Source organism: Hyaena hyaena, unplaced genomic scaffold (assembly GCF_003009895.1).
Source record: "Hyaena hyaena isolate Hyena2069 unplaced genomic scaffold, ASM300989v1 scaffold_94, whole genome shotgun sequence".
Classification (NCBI taxonomy): Eukaryota; Metazoa; Chordata; class Mammalia; order Carnivora; family Hyaenidae; genus Hyaena; species Hyaena hyaena.
In genome coordinates, this window is record NW_024080726.1 from 1,706,318 (window position 1) to 1,726,319 (window position 20,002).

At 55.1% G+C, this 20,002-nt stretch overlaps 1 protein-coding gene across 5 annotated transcripts in view; it reads left to right on the top strand.

Moving 5' to 3' along the window:
• Nucleotides 1-17,500, top strand: part of CTNNBIP1 (catenin beta interacting protein 1) — a 48,852-nt gene extending 31,352 nt beyond the window's left edge. For all 5 annotated transcript variants that reach the window (XM_039235015.1, XM_039235018.1, XM_039235016.1 and 2 more), the window contains one exon: nt 16,833-17,500. In XM_039235015.1, coding sequence (XP_039090946.1) covers nt 16,833-16,891 — 59 coding nt within the window. In that variant the 3' untranslated portion in view covers nt 16,892-17,500. The remainder of the gene's footprint in view (nt 1-16,832) is intronic.
• The last annotated feature ends 2,502 nt before the right edge of the window (nt 17,501-20,002 follow it).

Below are 20,002 nucleotides of genomic sequence, written 5' to 3' on the forward strand. Positions count from 1 at the left end.
AGTTTTTTTTTTTAATGTTTTATTTATTTCTGAGAGAGAGAGAGGCAGGGTGAGCAGGGGAGGGTCAGAGAGAGAGGGAAACACAGAATCTGAAGCAGGCTCCAGGCTCTGAGCTGTCGGCACAGAGCCTGACGCGGAGTTCGAACCCATGAACTGTGAGATCATGACCTGAGCTGAAGTCAGACACTTAGCTGACTGAGCCACCCGGGTGCCCCAAAATAGGGCAGTTTTAAAAAGCACTAAGAGAACCCTCTATCTTGCCTAGCTAAGCCAGCAGTGGAGAATAAAAATGAAGTCTGCTGAGTTAAGCTCATGGTGACCTCCCCTGGCCTGAAGCGGTTAGGCAGTCAGGAGTGAGCTGTGGGCACATGAGTGTGGCCCCAGAATCTGGGCCCTCCTGGGGGAAGGGGATGTCCATGGGACAGACAGGCGGGCCTCACATACATCTCCTGGGGAAACAGGCTTCAGAAGCTGCAGCGGAACCCAGGGGAGGGTCTTTGGGGGTGCTGCTGGCTGGGGTGGTTCTCTGCTCTTGGGGTTCCCTGCACACTGCCCGGGCCCCCACAGTTACTTCTGAGCTGAACCACATAGGAAGTTGCACACTGCAGAAAGTCCTAAGGCCTCTTGCGGCCCAAGCAGGAGGCGGGTAGGCAGCCATGCCCGGAAGAGCTTTATAAGCATAGCGTCGTGCATTTTGTGTCCCTATGGCGTCTGCAGACAAATGCACAACAAAGCAGCACTCAGCACGATCTCTCTCGTCATGGGGACACAACCCTGAGGGCAGGACGCTGCCTTTCTGCCCACACCGTGGGGCCAAATGAGTCTTGGCTAAGATTCTGGCCTGCCCACCGCATCTGCTGGCAGGGCCAACCTCAGCTGACGCCGCAGGGGTGCCGCTGGCAGGGGCTCAGGTGCTGGCCAAGTTGTAAAACCCTGGAACATTGCTTCCAGTGCCTGGGGTCCCAGCATCAAAGGCCCCTCAAAGGCCTAGGAACAGGCAGAGTGGTGGAGAGGACAGTCCGGTCGGACCTCTGGTGTGAGCACCTCCGGCCACGAGGTGGCGCTGTGTCTCAGCAAATGCCCAGGGCTCTCCGCTGCGAGAGAGCAAAGACTCCAGCTCCCCTCTGTGGGGGCCTCCGAACAAGCCACCAGCCAACCAGACAGAGCTCGGCGTCCGTCTACAATCTTTACGCTCGCACAGGCTTCGCCTCTGGGGCTGGAAGGCTCTGGTCCTGGGGGCACTGCTTGCCCTCCCTACCCCCGGGGAGGAGGGTGGACTGGGCGTCCCTAGCCCCGTGCCGGGGCCTCCCGCCCCCCTGGTCTTCCCCTGGTGAACACGTGTGCAGTGTCTGCCGGGTCCTCGCTGGTGCCAGAGACCGTGCTATGCGGGGCCTGCGCCGGTGGGGCTCACCGACCAGTGCTAAGTGGTGGGCCTGCCTGGCCTCTGCTGTCTGAGACCACCCACAACAGCCTCCTCCCGGAAGCCCTCCTTCCTTTCCCCCATCCTCTGTGATAACACCTGTGTGTCTTACTGTCTCTTGGTCTCCCCAGACCCCACCTTCTGCCCCTCTGTTCACCGCCCGTGAGCGCTCCTTTTCCTGCACCACCCTGGTGCCCTCCACATTCTACCCGCTGTGTCACACCTCCCCCTGCCGGTCTCCCTCGATCTGGGCAACGCCCTCCAGACACACACCTTCCGGCCAGACCCTCTCCTGACCCCTCAGAACTTGACGCGCAGCTCCCTACTGACCATCTTGCCACAGGCAACCCACACTCAGCTTCACTCGACCCACCGAATCCGTTCTTCCGCCTGTATTCTCAGGTGGGACGGATGTGTCACCAAACACCCAGGGCCCCGGGGACCCCGCTTCGAAGACCCAAGTGTCTAGCAGATCACCAAGTCTTTGTGCTTCACTTGCCCTAATGCTCCTCAGATCTACTCCGTCTTCGCCATCTTGGTTTGAACCCTCATTTTGTTCAGAGCACGTGTTCATTTTTGTCTTGATCACTGCCCGGCACCTTGACTCTTCTCCTTGCCCCGACTTAAAGTCTTCCAGTGGCTCCCTGCTGCCTTGTGGATGACATCCAGCCCCCTGGTATGATGGACAGGACTCCCCGACGCTGTGACCTCACGCACTCTAAACAGCCAGGGCCAGTGGCTTCCAGCTTCTGTCTCAGGCTCCCTTTGTGCCTCTGCACTTGCCTCCGGGCTGCCAGGAGCCCAGCTCTGACCCCCAGCCTTCCCCTGCCTGTTGCAGGCCCAGCCGGGCCGGGCCCTCGTGATTCCCACCCCGCGCGCGAGCTACTCCCGCACTGTCTCCTGATCGTCTCTTGGGCAACCCGAGACCCTTGAGTTTGGGGCTGTGGCTTCCCACTTTGTATTTCTGGGGCTGCCCACCCCTACGCGCCCCGCCCACGGAGGCCCAGTGCACACACAGACAAATGAACGGGCCAGGCTCTCTCTGGGTCTGAGAGCCCACTGTCCCCCAAAAAGGCAGGAACACGGAGCCAATCTGAGTGCTGTCTCCTGCTCCCCGAGGGCGGCCGAGCAGACCCTACAGCCAGGCAGGACTGATTCTGAGCCAGAGATCAATACTCCTCTGGAGAGGTCACCTTGCTGAGGAAGGCTGGCGGTGGGTGTGGGGGCCGGGAGCTGTGGCCTAGAAGAACAGGCTGGACAGAATGCTGAGCTCATTGCCTTCTTCTTGCCAGTGGTCTCTCCATAATGCAGACCGATCCCTTTTCCTGCTTATAGAATAATGCATAGTCATCGTGGAAGACTGGGGAAAGGGAGGGGCAGCAGAGAAGCCGAATCGATCGGATCCTACCGCACAGCTGCAATCACTGTTACCTTCTGCTCAATTTCCCATCAGCCTTTAAAAAATATGTTTATCGGGTTGCCCGGGGGAGCCCAGTAGGTTAAGCGTTCGACTCTTGATTTCGGCTCAAGTCATGATCTCACGGTTCATGAGTTCAAGCCCTACATCGGGCTCTGCGCTGACTGCAGGGAGCCTGCTTGGGGTTCTCTCTCTCCTTCTCTCCCTGCCCCTCCTCCACTCTCTCTCAATAAATAAATAAACTTTAAAAAAATTACAATATGCTTGTAATCACATCACATATTTGGGACCATAAGGTATAAACATCTTAATATCCATTTTAACATCCATGTTTTACTTATGACAGTCTTTTAAAGTTTATGTATTTATTTGGAGAGAGAGTGAGAGAGTGAGAGTGCAAGTCGAGGGGCACAGAGAGAGAGAGAGAGAGAGAGAGAGAGAGAATCCCAAGCAGGCTCTGGGATATCAGCGTAGAACCCGATGTGGGCTCAAACCCACAGACCGTAGGATCTTGACCTGAGCCACCCAGGCACCCCTACTTACAATAATTTTAAAGTATTTTCAAAAAAACATTTTAGCGATTGCATAATAAGCAGCCGCGTGGCAGCCTATAATTCATTGCCCAGTGCTTCCTCGTGGGACATCTGTTTCTCATTTTTGCCGTTAATTACAATAGCAGCAAACATTTATTGAGCCCCTATTGTGTGCCAGCTTCCGCATCAAGTAGCCTATAAGGGTTATCCTGGTGAATCCCGGCCACCATCCCGCAAGGCAGGTGAGAAAACAGGCCTGGAGAGGTTCAGGGAGTCGGTCAAGGCCTTAGAGCTGCTGGTAAGGGCGTGGCGAGCGTCAAACACCCATCCTTGCCTGTAAATCTTCATTTTCATCATTGACTTTAAAATAAATTCTAGGAGAGACTTCAAGGCCAAGTGCATTCTTCAGCAGGACTGCGTCTTATCTGAGGTATATGTGTGATTTAGGCAACCAACGTATTTCAGGAAGGTGCAGGAAAAAATTAGAGTTTTCTGCTGCCTCTTTATTCTGGGGGCTTCGCCCGAAGGTGCCTGTGAATGTGCTGGATCTCTGAGAACCCTCCCCCCCCACCCCCCCCCCCCCCCCCCCCGCCCCCGTCTCTTCCTGCCTCGGTGCTGCCTAGGGAATGGGGCTGACTGTAAGAACTCTCACCCTCATGTGGTGCTTTGGACAGGCTCTCTGGGAGTCCTGGGGCACCGGTCTGGACATGGCCCATTTTGTCAAGGAAGCTTTTGTCCCTTCTCTGCCCAGGGGCCTCCCGGGACATCCCTGATCTGCCACTGCCCCTCTTGTTGGCCCCGGAGTCACAGTGCTGGCATGTCACTGCTCAGGCCAGTTCCAGCCTGATCACATTTTCTCCAAGAGACTTTCCAGGGAAGGTCCCCAGCCTGCAGCCAGCTGGGCTGTCCCAGGGCTCTTCTGACTTTCCCCTCAGAAGCCAAGGCTGCTGTTCAGGGTACGCTGCCAGAGAGCCTAAAATAGATCATTTGGTCTCAGGGTTACGCTGGGAACCTTGTTAAAATAGTTGTGGTCCCAGGCAGACCAGCAGGAAACCAGTGGCCCCCGGGGAAGGGCCCGCCCCTGACAAGGGCCTCCCGTTTGACCAGTTGACCGAGTGAGCGCCCTCCTCCGCTCACACACACACCCCCCCCTTGGCACTCTCCACGCCCCGGCGAGGTGCTGGCACTACCTGCCCCATTCTACCACCAGCCTTCTTCCCAGAGCCCTCTCCCACCGCCTCCAGCTTCTGCTCTCTAGCTTCCTCCATGCAGCCCTCTCTGACTCCTTCTGGGGTCAGCCTGTGCCCCTCCTCTGGCTCTGGAGCTCCTATGACCTTTCCTGCTGTGTAGCTGCTGTCACACATTGTCAGGAGCCCTCTGGGACCAGGATCTGCGCTATGTTCCCAGTCACACATTCAGCTCGTGTCCGGCTTCTGGCACAGAGCTGGGGTTTGCTGGATCCTTGTGTAGACCGAGCCTCCGGGAGGCAGGTCTTGCAAGAGTGTAGACTGTGTCCTTTCCTTTCCCACGTGGGACTCCAAGGCTTCTCCCAGAGGCTCTCAGTGGTAACAAACTCTGGACTGAAATTCTAGTCAGGCCCCTGGAGAATTCCAGCCTAAGGGATGGAAAGCTAATTCTTTTTTTTTTTTTTTTAACTTTAATCAACACTTGCATGAGAATTATGTGTAACCTGGTAATAATGAAATTGAACAAAGAAGATCCCGTATACTTTGAATCAAACTGAAAACTCAACTACAAGGATTTTGCACGTGATAATCCATGTCACAGAAAAAGAAAAAATCATCCCAAGAAAGCGTGAGGAATGTGCTGAAAGGCAGGGCTACTTTGACCCTTCTTTAACCAGCCTCATGGGTTCTATTGTTTAGAACCAGGACAGGGGGCGCTTGGGTGGCTCGTTGGTTGAGAGTCTGACTCAGGCTCAGGTTCATGATCTCACAGTTCACGCAAATCCCACTTCATGCAGAGCCCACTTTGGATCCTCTGTCTCCCTCTCTCTCTGCCCCTTCCCCACTTACGCGTGCGTGCTCTCTCTCTCTCTCTCTCTCTCTCTCTCCCTCCTTCCCTCCCTCAAAAATAAATAAATATGTATGACTAATCCTGAGGGAAGGGAAACCCACCCAGAGAGCCACGGAGAAAAGGTGCTGTTTGCTGAGCCTTGATGGATGTGTGGGAATGTGTGTAGGGGGTAGAAATTGGAGGGAGCCCCTGGAGCCTGCCCAGCAGGAGCACTGGGTGACGTCGTGTCCCCCTAAGAGACCGTGGGTGGTGGTTGCCCCGTGGGCGGTAAGTGGGGGGGAAAGGCAAACAGACCCTGGAAAGTTTTATGCTGAAGACTGCAAGGGGTCACCATGGACCTGAAGGGGAGGGATGGCCAGCTCAGATTGGCAGCCGTTAGCAGTGAGCACTGGGGAGAGGTCGCAGGACAGAGGGTAAGGCAGGGAGATGGCTGGAAGGTCACAGGGACACCCACGTGTTTGATGTAGATCTTTTTCAGAGGAGGAGCATTGAGGACCAAGAACCTGCAGGCAGGGTGAACAGGTGGGGATGGGGTTTGAGCCCCACGGCCAAGTTCAGGACACACCTGGTCTGAATAGCTGCTGGAAGCAGAGCTCTGAGTGGGAGGTGCTTGGAAGTGTCCAGGAGGGGCAGGAGCCAGGTCCGAGCTCAGGTGCAAGGTGGGATCAGGTACAGGGCTGTGTGTGGACCGGGGTGAGGCGTGGAATCAAGGGAGGTTCCGCAGGGAGAGCAGGCGGAGTGAGGGGAGGAGGGAGCCCGGTGGGCACAGCACTGAGGATGGCAGGGGATACCGGGCTGCTCTGAAGGAGGGGACAGTCCACAGGGTCACTGTCAGGTCCCCGGGGCTTGTAATTGAGAAGTCAGTGGCAACTTTTCCCTAACCAGTTTCTTTTTTTTTTTTTTTATTTTTATTTATTTCTAGGAGACAGAGAGAGAGACAGCATGAGTAGGGGAGGGTCAGAGAGAGAGGGAGATACAGACTTTGAAATAGGCTCCAGGCTCTGAGCTGGCAGTCAGCACAGAGCCCGACGCGGGGCTCGAACCCACGAACCTCGAGATCATGACCTAAGCAAAAGTCGGACGCTCAACCGACTAAGCCACCCAGGCGCCCCATTCCCTAACCAGTTTCTGCAGAGCCCTGGCCGGAAGCCAGAATGCCACAGGCATGGGGCTCAGCGAGGAAGCGGAAGTGGCAGTACAGAGGTCTCGTTAAGAATGTTGGCGGGGCGGGGATGTCAGCTTGGGGGTGGGGTGGGGCTCCAGGGGCAGTCTGGAGCAGTGAGTTCTCGGAGTATGGGCTGGGGACCACCACACCTGAATTACCGAGGATTCTTGTTAAAAATGCAGGCTCCTGGGCCCCACCCGGGCTCTAGGGAATCAGAATGCCTGCCAGGGGGGCCTGGGAATCTGTATTTGAAATAAGCCCCCGAGGTGATTCCGATGCCCACTAGAATTGAGAATATACCAGGGCTTTTGACGAAGACCTGGTCAGTCCTGACCCCTCGCACCCACTCCTCCCAGAGCGACAGCTTTTGTCCCTTCTGCACATAGCCAAGCCTTCGGTCCAGGTGCGCTTACATTCTGGAGGACCAAAGGATTTGAGGAAAACAAGTTCCTCACCTGGGGAAACAGCCTCGGAAGTAGGGGTGTGTGTGTGTTGGGCTCCGTAGGGGTGTGGGAGGGTGGGAGGGGGTGAGGTGGGCTTGAGGGTGCCAGACCTCCAAGTAGTGACCCTACAAGATGCCGTTCATGGTGCTCTCTGCCGCAGACATTGTCCTTGCTGGTCGGACGGATGGGATAGGTACAGTTTATCACATTTCGCAGATGAGAGAACAAAGGTAGGTGTTTAGGCATGTTGCCCAGGTGGGGAGGGCCAGACCTGGGCCCAGGTCCTGGGGTGCCAGGGTCCACCGAGGGAGCCCGAGCCTGGGGGGACCCTCCCTGGCTGGTCGGAGCCTCTGCTCCTCTGCTGTGAGCCAGTCCCACATCCGGTGCCATGCGCTTGCCTTCTGGAAGCCTGAGTGCCCGGTGATGAGGTTGTCAGCCCCAGAGCCCCGTAGGCGCCACCAAGCCTGGAGCCTGCTTTGGCTGCTGAGACCTCGGTGGATCTGTGGCCGCTGTCCCCATGGCAACCAGTATCCTGCTGTCTCTAGGTGAAAGCCATCCTCTGGGAACTTGAGGCATCATAGCCGAGATGTGTAGGGCCCCTGGGCTGCGAGGCTGCGGCTGCTAAAAAACAGCGACTGCCACCCAGCGGGTTTGTCTGGGAGCAGAGGGGGTGGTGCTGGAGCCCCATCCTGTGGAAACTCTCCCCCCTGGAGAAGGGTCTGGGGCCTGTTTTTCCAGAAGCTTTGCTGCCTGGCTCGGAGCTGGTAGCTGAGGCACCGCAGTGTTGGGTAGCTAGGTAGCAGACCCTGGTTAGTACTGACGGCAAGTACCGCAGCCCCAAACCCCAGGTCAGGGGAGGGGCAGACAGGGGAGGTGGGAGTCGCCCTGGACAAGTGGCCTGGTGCTCGGGTTTCCTCTCTAGCCCCTCAGCCGGCTGCCTGGAGGTTGGCCATCCGGGTGCCTGGAGGACAGCTCGGGCTCGGTGGGTCAGATCCTCTGGACTGTTGTGAAGACTTAGCTCAGTGAGTTTCCTGCGCTGTCTCTTGCTCCCGGCAGCCTTGGCATTGGGAGCCTCTGGGGTTTCAGGCTTGCGTTTCAGAGTTTTCCAGTTCCTAGTCATTCACTCTCATGAGGAAGGTGTCTGGCCCCTCAGGAGGTCAGGGGCGCCCCCGACCCCAGAACACCTGAACCTGAGTAGTCCTAGGAAGCTCCTGCCGGAGAGAGGGATACAGGGGTGCAGCAGAGCCCCACCCCGCAGTTGTGGGAGGCTGGGCTCACAAGAGCTCATGGCTCCGGATGCTGTGTCCCCCTTTTTATCCGGGGACATCTGAGCAGGGCTGTGTCCTGGACTGTAGGGGCCCAGGACCGGCAACCTTGGGGAGCTGAGCCTGGCTTTTCATGCCATGTGCCAGCATCTAGGCGGGGTCTGCCCTGGGAGCGGATTTTCCTCCCTGTCCACCTTGGAGTCCTGGTTCTGAGGCGGACCTTGCAGGACCTGGATCTAAGAGAGCTGTGGGCTCAGCACGCCCCCTGCAGCCGGGTGCTGTGGCGGGACGCAGGCAGGAACCACATGGTCAGCGCACCAGAGCTGTCCAGGCCCGGCCCTTCCTTCCCCACTGCCTGTCTCTCCGGGCAGGGTCCCTCCTGGCGAGGGAGGCTGCGGGTTGTGTGCATCTCCAAGACGAAGCTCCGCCTTCCCTGGAAAAGGGGGAGGGGTTTCACCCCAGGCATGGGGGGCAGAAGGGGGGAGCCCCAGGCATGTTTGTGAAACAGGCCACAGCCACCCTGCACATCAGGGCCGTGGCGACCTCTAGGCTCCTCTCTCCTGTTCTTTGTCACCCATTGTCACCGACCAGGCTGGAAACACACGGCTGATGGGAGTGTGTGCTGGCAATTCAGGAAACAGACGAGGCGCTTGCGTCCTGCTGAAAAGACCTTTTGAAAGACTTTATGTGAGAGCCTCAGCTAGCAAGAGTGACCCTCCAGCCGCCGGGGGCTGTCCGTGTAACCCTGGTGCTTTCTCCATACCACCCCGGCCCCGGCCCCTGCCCCCTGGCTTGATGGCAGATGCCCTTCAGTAAGCCGGCACTTGGCCGAGGCTGGTGCTGGTGCGGGTGTGTCGAGCCTGTTCTGGGCTTTTGATTCTGCTGGTGTGAATTCATCCTGAGCTTGCAACCAGACCAGTGAGCCCATTGTCTGTCTCCCGCCCCCAGCGAGGGGCCAGCTTCCCTTTTCTAAGCTCCTGCATAGTTGTCATTTTTCTCTGCCCAGTCACTTGACTGGACTCTGTCGAAGAGGCAGAGCTGGCAACGGACGTGGGTTAGGCGCCCTGCCCTGGTTCGGAGAGCTGTGTTCTCACCAGTGCCGTGGCCCTGCTTTCCACAGCAGGTGGGCCATGGGCCCAGGGAGACATCAGGCTGAGCCCTAGGCCAGCGAGGGGAGTTGGGGGACAGGAGACACGGGTCTGGGCTCAGGGCTCCTCCCGGATTGGTGTTTTGGGTCCCATGGTGAATTCTGTCCAACTATCCCAGAGCTCTTTTGGTGGTGGTTTTTAAATCCTGGGTCTTGGTTCCACTCTGATGGGGACAGACGGACGGTCCCATCTCTGGCAGGAAGCCTGAGCCGCCACAGCGTTCTGACTGGAGCAAGTCAGTTATTCCCTGCTCCAGAGAGGCAATGGCAGTGGGCGGTAGTGGCGAAGCGAATATTTCAGGGTCTAGGTCTGGGTGCTCCCTGGGCCTCTGATTCCCTGAGTTGCTATTGAGCTTCGGCTTCTCGTCTATAAAATAAGGATTCCTCCTGTGTCCCAGGAGCACTCCCAGGTGCTGTGAATATGTGAGTGAAGAAGATAAAGTCCCTGACTACATGGAATGTGCTTCCCACTGGGGAATCAAAGATCACATCAATATACAACTCTGTAGGTGGTGCTGAGGGTCTTGAAGGAGGCTACTCTCCCCTCAGGGACTGAGATAGGGCACTGTTTTAGAAACTGTGGTCAGGGAGGGTCAGGCAGACGATTTTGCCCAGACTCTGGCACAAAGGGCAAGAGCTGTGTGTGACATGGACTTGGGGAAGAACACTGAGGCAAAGGCAACAGCGAGTGCAAAGGTCCTGAGGTACAAGTTACTCCTTCCTGAAGGACAGCCCAGGAGGCCCACAGGGCTGGACTGGAGTAAGGAGATGGGTGTGTATGAAAGGAGGTGAAGAGACAGAGGCCAGAGCACGGTGGCTCTTGCAGACCAGTGTGGAGTTTGGAGTTTACTTGGAGTATGATGAGAAATCTTGCAATAAGAAGCCTCTGGAGAGTTTTGAGCAGAGAAGTGGCAGGGTCTGACTTATGTTTTTAAGAACTTCCTTCTGGCTGCTGTATGGAGAATGGACAGTCTGGGGGCCAGAGAGGAGAGATCCAAGAAAAAGGGTATAGGAGGCTAGTAATGGGCAGTGGTAGCCTGGACCGGGTGGTGGTTGGGGAAGTAGTGACGTATTCAGGAGATACGTTAAAAGTAGAGCCAACATGAGGCACCTAGCTGGCTGAGATGGAAGTTCTTATTCTCTTTTTTAAAATAAATGTTTATTCATTTTTTGAGAGAGCAAGAGTGTGAGCAGTGGAGGGGCAGAGAGAGCTGGAAAGAGAGAATCCCAACAGGCCCCTCACTGCCAGCACAGAGCCCAGTGCGGGGCTTGAACTCATGAACCATGAGATCATGACCTGAACTGAAGTCAGACACCCAACCAACTAACCCACCCAGGCGCCCCCAGACTATGACTCTTAATCTTAGAGTTGTGAGTTTGAGCCACGTTGGGTATAGAGATGACTTTAAAAAAAACCAAACCCCCCCCCCAAAAAAAAACAAACTAAAAAATAATAAAAGTAGAGCTAACAAGATTTGCTGGTGTGCTGGACATGGAGTGTGTGCGTGTGTGCATGTGTGTGTGTGTGCGTGCGTGCACGGGATGATGAGTGGGGGGACTGGGAAGACCCCTTCCAGGATTTTTGAGCAACGGGAAGATGGCAGTGCCCTTGCCAAGGTGGAGAAGTCTGAGGGTGGAGTGGGCTGCGAGCCCACCGTTTGACACTCCACCAGCGGGTATGAGGGTCCTAATTTCTCACCTCCTTGCTGACTCCTGTTCTTGTCACTGTTTGATTCCCCGCCATCCTGGTGGGTGCGAAGTGCTGTCTCATTGTATCTTTGATTTGCATTTCCATAGTGACTAATGATGTTGAGCATCTTTTCATGTGCTTGTGGACCATTCTTACATCTTCTTTGGGAAAATCTAAATCTCTATTTGAGTTCTTTGCCCATTTTAAAAATTGAGTTGACTTTTTTATTATTATCGAATTGTGTTTATTTTTATATTCCAGGTACTGGTCCCTTACCAGATATGTGACTTGCGAATATATTCTCGCATTCTATTGGTTGCCTTTCCACTTTTTTTTTTTAATGTATATTTACTTATTTTGAGAGAGGGTGAGAGAGAGTGCACGCACGCGTGCGTGTGTGCAAGCAGGGGAGGGGCAGAGAGAGAGAGTCCCAGGCAGGCTCCCTGCTGTCAGGCACAGAGCCCAACGTGGGGCTCGATCCCACAACCCCAAACCATGAGATCATGACCTGAATTGCACCCAAGAGCTGCTTAACCGACTGAGCCACCCAGACGCCCCTCCACTTTGTTTTTTCATGTAAGTCTTCACATTGTAATCTTTTTAAAGCTTTTTTCTCTCTCTTTGTTTTAAGTTTATCTATTTAAGTAATCTCTGCACCAAACGTGGGGCTTGAACTCACAACTCGGAGATCAAGAGTCACAGGCTCTTCCAACTGAGCCAGCCAGGCGCCCCAGCGGTTCACCCTTTTGGTAGCATCCTTTGAAACATAAATGTGTTTAAGATTGATAAAGCCCAATTTCTCTATTTTTTCTTTTATTTGGGTGTGCTTTGGGTGTCCTCGCTAAGACATCGCTTCCTGACCCAAGGCTATGAAGATTCACTTCCGTGTTTTCTTCTAAGAGTTTTATAGTTTTAAATTTTTGTAATTTTGGCACTTACATTTAGGTTGTTGGTCCCTTTTGGGTTAATTTCTGTATGTGGTGCCGGGTAACGGTCCGGCTTCATCCTGTTCCCTTCTTCCCAACTCAGTTGCCAGCTCTCGTCAGAACTCAAGTGACCCTAAGTGGGAGGGTTTATTTCTGAACGTTTAGTTCGGTTCTGTTGATCAGCCTGTCTGCCCTTACTCCAGACCCACCCTGTCCTGTCTGCTGTCGCTTTGGCATAAGTTATAAAATCCCAAAGTGTGAGTCCAACTCTGTTCATCTTTCTCAAGATCATTTTGGCTGTTCCGGATCGTCTGCATTTCCATATGAAGTTACGAGCAGCTTGTCAATTTCTACAAAAAGCGCAGCTGGGATTTTGATGGGAGTTATTGACAGTCTTTCTAGGCTGTTTTTGAAGAGTGATGTTTTGTACTTTTCCCAGGACAAATTCTACAGTCCATTTGTTGAATTTATTCCTAAGTAGTTTATTATTTTTGATGCTATGGTAAATGAAATTTTCTTTTTTTTTTAATTTTTAGTGTTTATTTATTTTTGAGAGAGAGAGGCAGACATGACCAGGGGAGGACAGAGAGAGAGAGGAGACAGAATTTGAAGTAGGCTCCAGGCTCTGAGCTATTCACATAGAGCCTGACATGGGACTCGAACTCACAAACCATGAGATCATGACCTGAGCTGAAGTCGGACGCTTAACCAACTGAGCCACCCGATGCCCTATGAATGAAATTTTCTTAATTTCATGTTCAGATTCTTCATTGCTAGTGTACAGAAATACACACAATGTTTATATATTGATCTTGTATCCTGCAACTTTAAATTATTTATTAGTCCTAATAGTTTTCAGTGGATTCCTTAGGGTTTTCTGTATACAAGAACCATGTCATCTACAAATGTGGTTTTACTTCTTCCTTTCCAAGTTGGTTGCCTTTTGTTTCTTTTTCTTGCCTAGTTGCCCTAGATACAACCTTCAACACAACACCGAATAGAAGTGACAGGAGTTCGGGGCGCCTGGGTGGGTCAGTCTAAGTGTCCGATTTCGGCTCAGGGCGTGATCTCACAGCCATGAGTTCGAGCCCCAAGTCGGGCTCTGTGCTGACAGCTCAGAGTGTGGAGCCTACTTTGGATTCTGTGTCTCCCTCTCTCTCTGTTTCTCCCCTGCTTGCTCTCTCTCTCTCTCTCTTTCTCTCAAAAGTAAATAAACATTTAAAAAAATTTTTTAAAAGTGACAGGAGTGGACATCCTTGAAATGGGGGGAGCTTTCAGTTTTTCACCATCAAGGATGTTAACAGCTGTGGGATTTTAGTAAATGCCCTTTATCAGATTGAGGAAGCTCCCTTCTACGCCCAGTGTGTTGAATGAGGGTGCTCCCATGAAAGGGTGCTGAATTTTGTCAGACGTTTCTTCTGTGCCTCTTCAGACCATTATATGGTTTTCATCCCTTTTTTTTCTGTTGATGGGCTGTAATACATTCGCTGATTTTCAGGTGTGAAAAACTCCCTTGCATTTCTGGGGCTAAATCTCACCTGTTCAGGGTATATAATCCATTTTCTATGTTGCTGTATGGTTTGCTAGTACGTTGTTGAGACTGTTTGCATACCACTGGTGTAATGATTATCTATATTCATAAGAGATACTGGTGTGTGTGCTCTTTTCCCACAATGCTTTCATCTGCTTTTGGCCATCTTTTTTTTTTTAATGTTTATTTATTTTGAGAGGGGGGGAGAGCAGAGGAGGGGGAGAGAGAAAGAGAGAGAGAGAGAGAGAGAGAGAGAATCCCAAGCAGGCTCCACCCTGTCAGCACAGAGCCCAACGCGGGGCTTGATCCCATGAACTGTAAGATTGTGACCCAAGCTGAAATCAAGATGCTTAACCAACTGAGCCACCCAGACACCCCTGGTTTGGGCCACTTTTATCTTTCAGTGAGGCATAGTGTTGAACAGGAGAGGCTGGTCACCTTCTCCCCTCCCGTGCTTGCCTGCATCTAGCAGGAAGCGGGGCACAAAAGCTGAGGCCCGAGTCCAGACAGTGTCAGCAGAGGTCACAATGGGGTGGATGCAGCCTCATCTGTAAAATGGTGTAGGAAACCTAGCCGACAGCCTGGAGGCGGCGGGCTGGGCCTTCCTGTTCTGAGCCTTGTGATTGCCAGCAACGACTGCACCCAAGGGAGCTGCCATATACTGGACCTTAAAGAAGGAAGGACAGTGGGGGAAAACCTGAGGCCCTCCCCGGCTCTGAAGCTCTAGGAGCTCGATTCTGACAGCTAACTGAGCGGCTCGCCCTCCCTGGTAGGTGGCTGGCCCCGATCTTGCCTGGAGGCCTGTGTGGTTCCTGGTCAGGCCCTTGTCGTGGGGGCCAGCCACTCATAAGGAGAGGTCGGCCGATGCTCTGGAAGGCCTGCCCCCGCTGGGGGAGGCCCAGAAAATGGCAAGTCCCTTAGGAGCAGAGCTGGGCAGCAGCCCTGTGGGCCCTTTCCGCACCCGGCTCCCGCAGCAGAGTGGGAGGCTCTAAAAATGAAAGCTGCTGATTTCCCCGCCCCAGCCAGGGACGGGCGACCAGCTGGCACTGTGGCACCAGTGGGACTCTGGCAGATCCTCTTCTACCGTCAGGTGTCGTGCTAAATAGTCACCGGAGTCCCTGCGTGACCTTGAGGGGGTCACTCCCTCCCCAACTCAGAGCCTTGCCCAGGTGCGCACACCAGGCGGGCTGCGGGGTTGGGAGCCCAGGGTCCTCCCCTCTGCAGCCTCGCCGATCCCTCCTGGGGTGGCCAGGGCTGTTTTTGTGCCCGCAGCTCCATTCGGAGGCCCAAGGTCCCTGTGCGAAAGCCCACGAGGCAGGCAAGGGCGCTGTCACTGCTCGCTGCGGCCGAGGGTCTCTCCTCTCCTCTCTCAGCGCCCACCCGCCCCTCCCCATCAGCGGTCAGGCGGGCGGCGCAGGGGGAGAGTAGCATCTGGTGGGCAACCAGCCACCAGCTCAGCTGCCCCTCAGGGTATGGTGTCGTCTTGGATCCCGTGGTTGCTAGGAAAATTCTGCCTGCAGTGATATTTCGTGGTCCTCGCACTGAGGCGAGAACAGAATGTTCCCGAGAAGACAGGGGAAGGATTTGTAGGGCTTCCCGAGCAAAGGAGCCCCCATCCCAAGAGGTCAGATGATTTGAGCTTCTTTCTAGAAGCCTGTCCCCCTTTTCGGGAAGAGAAGTTGTGCTGGTCACGACAGAAGCACATCAGGGCAAGTTGGGGTGCGAGGGGCAGGGTCGGCTCCCTTGACAGCTCCAGGGTGACCTGGTGGCCAAAGGCACATCTCTGTGATGTTACCTCCTTGTGTGAGGGCCCTCCCCCTGCAGCGCCCCAGCGGGGTGCCTCCCCCACCCCTTGGTTTCGGGGGGCAGTTAGGAAGGAGGAGCCGGTGTGGGGGAAGGCCACCAGCACCATATGGGGTGGGGGGGCGGCGAAGCTCAGCCACAAACCACACACGTCGGCCCCCCTCTTCTGTGGCCTTTCCTGCGTCTGCTCTCCCCACCCTCCCTCCTGGGGAGAACCCCTCAGGCAGCACAGAGGAGAAGCCTGTCACAGAGGCCACAGCAGCTGATTATGGTTCCAGGCGTGACCAAGAATTGCCCTTTAGGAAAAGGGGAGGGGCGCCTGGCTGCCTCAGTCAGTAAATGTGCTGACTCCTGATCTTGGGGTCTTAAGTTCGGGCCCCAAGTGGAGTGTAGAGATTTTTTTTTATCTTAAGGGGCACCTGGGTGGCTCAGTCAGTTAAGCACCCAACGTTGGCTCAGATCATGATCTCAAGGGTTGTGGGTTTGAGCCCTGTGTCGGGCTCTGCACTGACCTTGCTTGGGATTCTCTCTCTCCTCTCCCTGCCCCGCCCCCCCTCACTCTCTCTCAAAATAAATAAATAAACTTTAAAAAATCTAAAAACAAATACTGTGAAGGAAGAAAGGGAGGGAGAAAGGAAGGAAAGAAAGAAGAAAGGAAAAGGGGGGAAGGCCAGGGCCCAGGGGGGGTCAGCACCTGCCAGGCAGCTCACCTTGCCCTGAGGCCTCCTCCCCTGCCCGAGCTGCTCTGGGACGCGGAGGCAGGTCAGTGTTTTGAACACCTTCCCCCCTCCCCCCTGCCTTTCCTGGCTGCATGTCAGAGCCTGTCTTATGGAAAACAAGACAAAGGAAGTGATTTCATGAGTGCCTGGACCAGAATCTCAAATCCATGATTAAAAATAACAGTAATAAAGGTTATGGCCATTATCTATCTCTGTAGGAGCTAGGCCGACTGCAGGCCAGAAATGGGCCTGGCTGTGCCCTTTTGAGCAGGTGCTGGGTTTGGGCAAAGAGGAATGGCTACTGGGAATCCTAATGAGCCTCCAAAGGATCAAGACATAGGTTGTAAGAAGAAAGAGGGAGGTTCCCAGAGGCCCGTGGCTTTGGTGACCTGGGAGGAAGGGATGTGAGCAGAGCTCTGCTCTAGGACCCGCAGCCCTGGGTTCTTGTCACCCAGGCTTCTCAGTGGCATAGCCTTGAGCAATGCCTCCTCCCTGCCACCCTAGGGCAGGGCTGCTGGCGCGTCCCCTGGCCAGGCAGGCTGTAGGGAAGGCCCAGAGAGGGGGTGGGCTGCTTCGGAAGCAGTTTGCACTGGGGGGGGGGGGGCACCGCATTGTGGGGGACTAACCGGTAAGGGGCGCTGGAGCTGCGTCCCCTCGTCCCTAGTGCAGCCTGACGCCAGAGGCCCAGGCCCGTCCAGCAGCCCTTTCCCCCCCCCCCCCGCCCCCCGATCTGCAGGTGCAGAGGACGTGGTGATGGCGTTTTCCAGGTCGGAGACGGAGGACCGGAGGCAGTAGCTGTGAACCCCTTGGAACACCCTGGAAGCTGGCAAGGGCCAAGAGATCTGTGTGGACCTCAGCCAGCCGAGTGGCAGCAGATCGCCTTCCCGCTTCCCCCTGCCCCCTACACCCCACCCCACCCCGCTCCAGGGTCACTCCGCAGGGCTGGCATCTGAAGGCGTCACCGGCGGTGCAGTTACAATTGGCTTAAAAGGACGGACTCATGATTGGCTGCAGGAAGAAACCCTTTTATTTTTAAATCTTGACCAACAGAAACCTTTTATTTTTATTTCTGACTTTTTTTTTTTTTTTTTTTCCAATTTGCTCCTCGGTAGATGGCTTCCCAGGAAGCTCTCCGAGATCTGGTGCTTTATTTAGGTCACTTTTTAGGAATGTGAAGAGGCCCGATTGGCTGCTTAAACTGGAAAAGGATTTTGATTGGCCGGCTCGTGGGAAACGGTTTTTTTTTTCTTTGATTGGCTGCAGGTGTTCTGCTGATAGCAACAGCTTCTCTCTCGTGAATGCTGAAAACAGGGTTTGGGACATTGGTTGTTATATTTGACTTGAAAAGAAAAAAAAAAAAAAGAAAGAAACCAAGTGCGCTTTGCAATATTTATTACACAAAGAGCTTGCTGCTGCTTTCACGTGTCTTGTTTGTGTTTGCATTTGATTTGCTGTCGGTATGTGCGTTTGGTTTCCCGTTGGCTCCTCCGTGGCCCCCGTTTCCGGGGGCGTCCCCCACTCCGCTGCGTCGGCGATGCCTCTCCAGTCCCGGGGTCCACCCGGAGAGTGCATTTGCTCTAATGCCCACACCCAGCCCCCCTGGCGGGGGGGATCCTCCAAGACCCCACGCAGGGTCTACAGCTGGAAGAGAGGGTACCCGAGGTTTGTGCTGTCCTGCGGGAGCAGACCGGAGCTTAGGGGTGACCGTTAGCCAGGATTTATGTTAGTCACTTCCGTGGGTTGGCACCCAGCCAGCTCCCCTTGGGGAGGTGGGAGGAGGTGGATGGCTCCTCGTGGGGATGGGCCGCTCCAGCCTGTCCCTGCTGCGCAGAGGAGCGCGGGGGGGGGGGGGGGGGGCTCTGACCTTTCAGCCATTCCCTCCGTATCTACTTCCTGACGCCTCATCTGGGACTCGTGCTGTAAAGGGCAGGAGCCACTCCCGGCTGTGAGACCCCACAGTGGAGCAGAGGTCTCTGCCTGGGGGCCCAAAACCCCCACACAGGCCCCAGCTTGGCTCACAAGGCCTGGGAGGCCTTCGGCCCCCCACACCCGGCCCCCCACACCCAGCCCCGACCTCCGCCAGCCAGGCTCCCCGGGGCCCTGCCGACCCGCGGTAGGCCTTGGGCCAGGCTCGGGGTCCTCGTGTCCGACGGAAGGGTCCCTCCCTCCCCATGTCAGCCTGGAACGGACATTGTCTGCTTATGAAGTGCTGGCGGAGCCGGCTGGCCGGGCCTTCACTGAGCCCACCGGCCGGCCCCCAACCCAGGTCCCCAGAGACACCGCAGAGCAGCTGGATTTGAAGGGCCGAGAGCCCCAGGTCTCCCCACCGGCCCTCCCGGTTCCCTGGGGGTGGCCTGCCCTTCTCCCGGTGTCTCTCACCAGAGTGGAATCCGGGTGGGGAGGCGGAGAAAAGCGTAGACCTCAGGGACAGGGGCGCCTGGACCCTCCCCCCGACGTGCTAAATGGCTGAGCCCCCCCCCCCACCCCCATGTTGCCTCGGGGAACCCAGAGCCAGGAGAAGATTCTCAGAGCTAAACTGCCCCCTTCTCGGGCCTGGGGCTGTCACGGATCAGGGAGCAGCACTGGGACCACGTGGGCGATTCCTGCTGTGCCCGGAGCCTTGCCCCAGAAAGACCCGCGGGTCACAGCTCGGACAGCCCTGACACGTGGGCCTGGTTAGCTGGCCTGGTTAGGTTAACCTTCAAAGAGCATTGATCCCCAGGGACCGGGCGCTATGGAGACCCCCGCAGGGGCCTGAGAGCATCTTCCTCCAGGAGAGGCAGTCGGTGCGCGCGTGCGCACACAAGCCCAGTCACTCTGAATGTCCTGCCTCCCCTCCAGCTGAGCCCCTGGGGAAAGGTCAGCTTTTCCAAGCCCCTTCCCCCCCGGTCATGACATCTGTCACCAGGCGCCAGTACCATGTTGCCGTTTGCCCTCTCTGTGTACCCGTAGCTCCCACAAAGCCTCCGTGTCCGGGCCAGTGGTGTGTGCTCTGCCCCAGCCTGTCCTTGTCAAGGCCTTGGGGCCTCCCTCTTGTAACAGCAATGGCCTCGATCTGTCTTGTCAACTGAACAAGAAAAGTGAAGGTGTTTCTGTGGCTCCATATTTCGACTAAAACTATATCTGTTGGAGAAAAAAAAATTCACAATAAAGATTTTTAATAGCTTGGTGTGTGAGCTGAGTGGTCTCCCTCAGAGTTGGGTGTGTTCCCTGATTGTCCCGTGTCACGTGGGCTCTGCTTCGAGGCCCTCCGTCCCCAAGGAGGCACCACAGGGAGGGTCGAAAACACCACGTTTGCTAGTTTAATTGTCTGTGACCTGGAGGGGAGCTCGGGGCTTGGACGATTTCCGAGATCTGCCCAGCCCAGCTGACAGGTCCATAGAAGGCTGAGCCCTGGAGATTCTAAATACCGTCTTAGATTGGACTGAGGTCAGTAGTCTTCCGAGGCGACCTCACCCCTCCGTGCTCTCGAGCAGACTCGGAGCATCCTGAAAGGCTGTGGGGACCCTTTCATCCTGGACACCCCAGCCCCCCGTGTGATGGCAGGGGTCTTGGGCTGCTTGTAACAAAAATCCAAACAGAATATCCAGCCCTTCCGTCATCCCAGAAATGGGAGATTGCTTGGTGTTCAGCTGTATATTCAAGTTTAGAAGCTGAAATCATTTCTGCTTTAGGAAATTTTGCTTTGGAAGCATTTTCTAGAATGTTTCATTTCCACCCTTCGTCATCCCATTTTAGGTCTTCATCTTTTTTTTTTTTTTCCCCTGCTTACATGGATTCGCTGCTTCTATTTCCTTTTCAAAGAGTTTCATCTGCGTGCTGAACACTGGGATTTATAGACTCAGGATGGACGGCACAATCATCATCATTTACTCTTAGCTCCGGGAGAGATGTTAAAGGCTGCCT